Raw genomic sequence first — 7,993 nt, forward strand, 5'->3', positions numbered from 1 at the left:
GGGGGGGGTTCGGGCTTTAGTTGGTATTTTATAGGACATTTATGAGAAACTCTGGAAAGATAGCTGAGCCACTGATAAATAGTTGAAGGGACAACATAGCTATGGTAAAGTCTTTTCACGAGTTCAAAACAAGTTATAACCATAACCCCTGCCATGGCCCCACCTTACTTTTCAAAGCCCTTTGTCTTCGAGATCATGCTTGTGACTGAGGGAGGTGCGGCTATAATGCAGCATACATTATCCAATTATATACTTCTATTAGTTCTATCGAAGTATTTCATACTCTTGTTGCTCTACCCTGGATTTGAGATCCCTCTCTCTAACATCTGGTAATGAATCTGACTATCATTGTGAAGAAAACCTGCTTTTCAGATTTATTTCCAGGGAGTATACGACATAGTAATTAAGTGGAGCTCCTTTCTGTTTCAGGCTTCCATAATTGGATAGGTTAAAAGGTTGTTAAGATTGAACCTTTTTTGCTCCTCGAGTTCCAACTTTCTATACGATGAGAAAGAGCCCTGGCTCACTCTTTTCAGTTTGACAGGAGTAGATGCTTGCTGGCAACTGAGAATCTGATTGATGCCTAAAGGGCAGTGCCGAAGAAATTTGCAATTCGGCATTTAAAAGTGAATCGATAGACAAGTAGTCCTGCTTGGTAGGAAAAACAGATTAAATTTTACTTTATTCATTTTGTTTATTTCTTTCAACAGATTTATGACTTGGATCCTTGGGATGGATTTTGATAATATATGCTTTAGCATTTACGGAAATTACAGTTTATTTTTATTTCCCTTAAGTGGGCTAGAATAGGAGGAGTGTTGAGGCATTAGTGCAACTTCAAATAGAATATTTCAGAGGCTTTGGATACGAACATGTAGCTTTGTGAACCGTGATACATCCATGTGGATGATTTGGAATAAAATGTGCAGGGCTGCAGGGTTCGTCAATCCATGGGACTGGTAGCATTTTAGGTTCAACACGCGAGGATCATTCGTTTGTCGTGTTGCCGACGGAAAGGAATCAGTTAGCAGGGGTCTCTCCTCGTCCTCAAGGTGGAGTATTGCAGCTTGATGCTACTCCGTCTGGGAAAGCAATAGAAGAGTCATTTGTGGTGTTACCTCCACCAGCTGCTTCAGTGTACAAATGTGAGTTTGGAGCTGGTGGTGGTGGGTCCAATTTGCCATCACCTGAGGGTGGCTCAACTAATGCTCTTTCACAACCACATAATTCGGGCTTTCACTCGACAATAACTGTCCTGAAGCGTGCATTTGAGATTGCGACAACACAAACACGGGTATGAAAGAGTTATAGGTTGACAACAAGAAATCTTCAATTTATATTTGAGTAATCTGTCCCCATTCATCTGACACCATGCAATTTGATGCATAGATTATGTTTTAATGGTCTTTTTCTGACTTTCTTTTCCCATTTTACTATTCAGGTTGAGCAGCCTTTGTGTCTTGAGTGCATGCGTGTGTTATCTGATAAACTTGACAAGGAGGTTGAAGATGTGAAAAGGGACATAGAAGCCTATGAAGCCTGTCTTCAGCGATTGGAAGGGGAAACAAGAAATGTTCTAGTGGAGGCTGATTTTCTTAAGGAGAAATTAATGGTGCTTATTTCTCAAGCTCTGATGAAAATGCATGTTTGAATTTCTATTGCTGAAAATACATCAATGTGTTTGCTTCTTCCTCTCTCCTCTTGCCAACCTCTCCACCCACCAGCTGTGTATGTTCTGGACCATCATTGTTGATATCGCATATTTGCAAGCTATACGAACCAGATTTTTGGTTTAGCATATCTGTTTGACATAGGTTTGGCAATAAGAGCAAGACATCGTTCAATATCTGGAGACGTCCCATTTGGATTTCCTCCTTATTTTGGTCAGAATCGAAAAGTTTAGATGATTGTGGAAAGTCAAATGGGGATTTCCACTTTGACTCGATGAGGACTTTAATTTTAAACCTCAACTTTTTACGTATTCTATTTGTATCAAGATGTGCTACCATTAAAGTAAATGCTATGATTGAAAGATCACTTGTCATTAAGCTGTTTTCTGAATGTATTAGTGCCAATTGTAAGATTTTGCTGAATATATCTACTTGGAGTTTAAATCTTTACTTTTGTCATATATAGATACATTTGTTTGCTTATCTACTCCTTGACGTGTGAACTCCATGCGTTTTAGATAGAAGAAGAAGAACGGAAACTTGAAGCAGCAATTGCAGAAACAGAGAAGCAATGTGCTGGAGTCACTGCTGAACTGAAGGAACTAGAGTTAAAATCTAGTCGCTTTAAAGAATTGGAGGAGCGGTAAGCCTCAGACTAGCTTCATAATGTTAATAGAGATTCGTGTGTTGGAACTGTTTGTAGTGCAGTATTGTGCAGTGATTTAAGTGTTTATAAGAATTTTTTTTTTAGTTTACAGCTTTTTGCCTCTTAAAAATGTTGTTTGGATGAACCTTAAACATTTTGGTTTCATGGTCATTATGTCTGTTATCTTTACCAGGTATTGGCAGGAATTCAATAGCTTTCAGTTTCAATTGACCTCACATCAGGTCTGGTTCTGCTATTATATCATTGGACACATTACTCTCCCTCCCCCTCCCCCTCCCCTAGGGTACCTAGATCTAGCTTATTACCGCTAGAAAGATGTAACTTTGGGGAAGGGGGTTCCAATTGTCTACCTTAGAACCCAAAATAGTGTAGATGTTCTTTAGATCAAAGCTAGTGTAAAATTTTGCATTTCAAAATATTTGGTCAACAGGACGAGACAGATGCAATTTTGGCCAAGATTGAAGTTTCACAAGCTCATTTAGAGTTGTTGAAACATACGAACGTGCTCAATGATGCCTTCCCTATCTGGTATGATGGAGATTTTGGAACGATTAACAACTTCCGCCTGGGAAGACTTCCTAAGATTCCGGTAGGCAAAAGTAAGGTGCATTTTATTTGATAATGTTCGCTTGATATGACAATGTATTGTCTTCTTTATCAGTCGCACATAGCTATGTATAGACAAGTTGAAATGTATAATTTCTTCCAGAATCTATATGATTAAAGCTTTTTCAGACCCTGCTTTCTCTTTAAACAAAACATCGATTCAAGGGGTTGAAGAACTTCTCTGCTTTTATGCTATTGCGCATTTATGAAAAACTGATTTTGATTGAAATCCTCACTTTTTTATGCTTATCCTTAGGTTGAATGGGATGAGATAAATGCTGCATGGGGCCAAGCTTGCCTTCTCCTCCATACGATGTCTCAATATTTCAGGCCAAAGTTTCAGTATCCCTTTATAAATTTATGAAGCAGTTCAAAAGGGGGAAAAAAAAAATATATATATATATATAGAAAAGAAAAAGTATTCTATAATTTCACATGCATTATTCTCAGGCTTTATGTTAAGTCTGCTATTGTGAGTAGTGTCAGTTTCCTGAGGCAAAAATGTTTAACCTGCCTAGTATCTCTCTCTATATATTATATCTTCCCCACTTTGTTGATGGTGTGTGTTCCTGGACTCATGCTGAGGATTTCATGATATTTGGGCTACTAAGAGTTAATAATAGTGTAAAAAAGTTAAAATAGACAAGTAAGTTTATGATAATGGGAATAATAGCACCGGAACGTCAATCGCTGTCACAACCGGCATAAAATATATTTTTATCATTAAAGAAACTAGTTTACCATGATTTTTAAGGCATGGTGGTAAAGTCAGGTAAGTTGGTTTAGTCCCCCACTCAGGTCTTAAAACTTTGTTGCCATTTTGGAATTTTCTTTTTAGCCCTTGTCAGATTGATGTAATATTAGAAGACTCTTAAATTTTTTATGTTGTTTTGACAATATTCAGCACGAATTGTTTTCCTTTCTCCCAATAGTTGACATAACTGGAACTTGACGAAAGCTTTTATTTTCTGTTCCTTCCCTTGTCTTCATATTGTATTTTATTTCCAGTATTGAAGCAGTGATGATATGGGATTTGTATCTCGTTGCCAGGATTGGACATGTAGAATCCTGAAATTTCTGCAAATGAACCATGTTACTCTTTGTGAATTGTTGTGCCCTTAATTTGCTGTTATCCAGATATCAAATTAAAATTATTCCCATGGGAAGTTATCCTCGCATAATGGATAGCAGCGGCAATACATATGAACTGTAAGTTGAATTTCAAATTTAATTAGAGTTCTCTGTCTTAGAATGGCACATGCCAATTTATCCTTATTTTTTTGTTCTTTATGTGGGTAATCAAGGATCAAGGACCCTTTCCTTTTGAGCTGAACGGAGCTCGTCTGAACAACCACCATTGTGCCATCATGTGTGTGTGTTTTGTAATTTTTTTTCCCTTTTTTCTGTGGTGATGGGTTAATTCTTAAATAACAATTTTACTGCTTTGGGTACTGATTCCGAAGGTTCTGTTTATGTCCAATCTGCCCCTCCCTCTTCTTTGCTTATAGAAATTTCGGGGGAGGAAAAATTCAGTTTGATTGTAATTCTTATTAATATACAAACTGAAAATCTATTAATGCATATAATCCCATCAAAATCTCATCAAATCAAATATAATCACATCAGTACTAATAAAATCTAAAATGCTTTTATTTTCGTAAAATATGTTTTCAATTTTGGAGTTATTGAATAAACTTGACCTTCCTTCAATCCCAAATCTTGTTGTTGGCTATGCAGATTCTTCTTTTTCTGTTCACCTATTGCTCCTCATCCCAGCCATTTTACGGGTTTCTTGCTATTGTAATATATACTTGATCATCTGTTACAGTGTATCTGAATAATGCACTTTCTTGAAAATTCTGCACTTTGTCATCTTCTGGTCATTTTAGTCAGCTAATGTGAGTTTTCTCAGCTTTGGTCCTGTCAATCTGTTTTGGAGTAATCGCTATCACAAAGCGATGACATTGTTTTTAACCTGCTTGAAGGAGTTTGCTGAGTTTGCAAAGGAAAAGGATGTAGAAAACAACATTTCTCCTGACAAATGTTTTAAGCTTCCATACAAGTAAGCGACTGTGTTCATCTTATTTCACGGAATGATTTGGTGGAGATATAATTTTCTAATGAAATTTCATAATTCTATGTTGAAGCCATTATAAGCTTCTTTAAGTATTTTTTTGATTGTTATGATAAGTTTTATCGCTCCCACTACAATTGTCACCTGTCAACTTTTCAGGATAATGTGACATTTTTTGAAGTAAATCGATCTTTAAGTTAATTGATGTTAAGAAACTATGTCTGGAAAGTGGAAATTTTGAACTGGAAAACTATTGTTTGAAAGTTGATAAATTGAAATTAATAAATAAAACAAAATAAATATGATTCTGTAAAAAAGTTAAATTGACCAAGAAAACTTAAGGAAAAGAAATAATGCAACTGTATAAAGATCATAAAGGATGGAGCATGCTGGGCAGGACTTTGCATGATTCTATGTTTTGTTGGTGTTTTTGTCCTTGCTCAGTCAAGATATGCAAAATCATGTACAAGTGTTCCACGTTGAAACGGTGCATCTTGTTACACAAGAATGTGAAACACAAAATGTAATTGACAGATGAATTTTACTTCTCCTGGAGGTCATTTTGAATTGAAGTGATTGTTCTAAAGAATAAACTAGCAGAAGACTTTTTGGGGAGCTAAAAGTAGATTTCTTGTCTAGTAAAGTAAGCGAGGCTTGAATGTGCATTAGGGCAACACTGGACTCTTGTAGTCAGATTGTGTGAAAGAAGCTGCAATCATGTCATGTTTTCTGTTGAATTTCTTTGCACTGATATGTGAAGGAATTGTTTTTTGAATATCCATTGTGTCCTAAAAGTTGGTTTGGCTTTCTAAATGCAGAGCTCAAAACTTATATAGAGGTATTTGGTATGGCTCGATAGTATTAGAAAATAAAAAGTCGCTAAAATTTGGTCTATAATATATTCCATCGTACCAAATATGGCATTGTGTTAATCTTGGTATATATTGCATTATAATATTCATCATTTGCTATTGACATGATTACACATGTATTTGCAGGATTGAAAATGACAAGGTCGAAAATTACTCCATTACACAAAGTTTCCAAAAACAGGAAAATTGGACAAAAGCTCTCAAGTACACCCTCTGCAATTTGAAATGGGCTCTCTACTGGTTTGTAGGGAATACCAATTTCCAGCCTCTTAATGCATCGGTCTCGTCTCACACTGAAGCATCAGGTGCAGGCTTGCTGAATAGTAAGCGACCAACTGATTCGAATATACATTCTTCAAATGCTTGATTCCCATAATATAAGACACGTGCTTGTAACATACCGAAGTGTAAATAAGTATATAATTAGAGATTTAGAGTCGACTTCAGTTCATTTCATAGCTATCGTTTGTAATGCTTTCAAAATATTCCTCTCTGGAACTTTAGAATATATAGAACTGTGAGTTTATTGCATTCCAAGTCCTTCTTCCTTTCCATTAACATATGTTATTTCATTTCCAGCAGGGAGTTTGGAGGGGATGTACAATTCCGAGTCCTGACTCTCTATATGATCGGAAATTTCTGCATTTTTGTGCTCTAATTTCATATATATATATGTGAATTACGGAGGATTTAACCGTTGACCAAAAAAGAAACATCATTGAAGGAGGATTACTGAAAAATATATTGGTTTGGGGAAGACCGGATAGGATTAAAGAAGAAGTACATTTGACAAATTTGTTTATTGTCATGTTCAATATTATTTAGTTTAGGCATAAACTAACAAAAACTGTGAAGAGAGATTGACTCTGTTAAATTAATAAAGGTTGGGAATAAAAATGCGACAAAATTGGTTAGGGACAGAATTGCCACTTTCGTGAAAGGTTGGAATAAAATTGCAATTTACCCAAACTTTCTTTTATATGTATCTGTAACTTATGGACGGAGTTCTCTAGAACAATAAATAGAAAAAGTTATTCAAATTCTCTTATTTCTTGTTCAAGTTTAATGTCATCGATTTAAGAAAAGAAAGAACATGGAAATAAAAAAAAATTCACTTGCGCAAGATAAAACTAAAATAAATCCGTTCATTTTCTTACGGCTTAAATTTTTAAATCCCATAAAATGTTAAAATACTTTTATACAAGGCAGTTTAACAATATTCACCGAGAAGGTTTAACAGTATTTACGTATATATATCAAATTAACATATGCCACATTTGATTGCTTGCACGTAATCACAAGGCAGAGAAGTGTTTCTTCCATCTGATATTCAAAGTAGAGTGAATGAGAGCGTTAGGTGTTGTTGGTTAAGAAAATGAATATAAATTTATGTCAGATGAATTTGGTCACCAAATTTGGAGTTTACAGAAGTTACTATATCATCTCTCTCTTTAAATACAAACAGCTGCAAAAGCATTCAAAGTTGCAGCTGAAAATACATACAGAATATGGCAGAAAAGAAGTGGATAGTGGAGATTGAAAAGGCAAAAGAAGCTAAACATGGGAGGCCATCTGTTGGACCAGTTTACAGAAATGTGTTGGTGAAGGATGGATTTAGGCCACTGGATCAAGGTCTTGAGAGTTGCTGGGATTTGTTTAGGTGAGTTTTCTTCAAAACTCCCTCCTAACCACACCACCACCTACATAAAGGTTTTCGATCAAGATTCTTTGAAAAGTTCTTCCTCTTTTTTTTTTTTTTAATTTAATTTTTTGTTGATTGTGTCCTTAAAAAGTAGAGAAAAGTGACATGCTCATCAGATATTATTTAGTACTCATTAAAGTGAAAAGATTTGTTTGCATTAGAATCAATAATTTCTAGTTCTATATCAAGATTGGTAAGAGTTCAAACATTTCACTTTTAGTTTCCTAAGTTTAATCGTACCAGCCTAAAGAAGTTCTGAAACTTTTCGGAAATATATGTAAGCCGTTCGGGTCATCGGAAATCTTATAGAACTTACATGGTTTCTGGGTCGGGCCTAACCAGTCTACTATTGATCGGTGTTGTCGAGACAATGGACCGGACGGATCCTAGTTCCAACAGCCC

At 35.7% G+C, this 7,993-nt stretch overlaps 1 protein-coding gene across 1 annotated transcript; it reads left to right on the top strand.

Annotated features, from left to right (window-relative positions):
* Positions 1-910: 910 nt before the first annotated feature.
* On the top strand, positions 911-6,426 carry LOC111412567 (beclin-1-like protein; the record flags this gene model as incomplete). The annotated part of the gene is made up of 9 exons (XM_023043502.1): positions 911-1,294; positions 1,442-1,612; positions 2,189-2,313; positions 2,510-2,558; positions 2,768-2,926; positions 3,200-3,285; positions 4,081-4,152; positions 4,856-5,005; positions 6,016-6,426. Coding segments are annotated over 9 exons (1,437 nt in total), but the record flags the coding sequence as incomplete, so codon positions are not given.
* Between the last annotated feature and the right edge of the window lie 1,567 nt (positions 6,427-7,993).

This window comes from Olea europaea, chromosome 16 (assembly GCF_002742605.1).
Source record: "Olea europaea var. sylvestris chromosome 16, O_europaea_v1, whole genome shotgun sequence".
NCBI lineage: Eukaryota > Viridiplantae > Streptophyta > Magnoliopsida > Lamiales > Oleaceae > Olea > Olea europaea.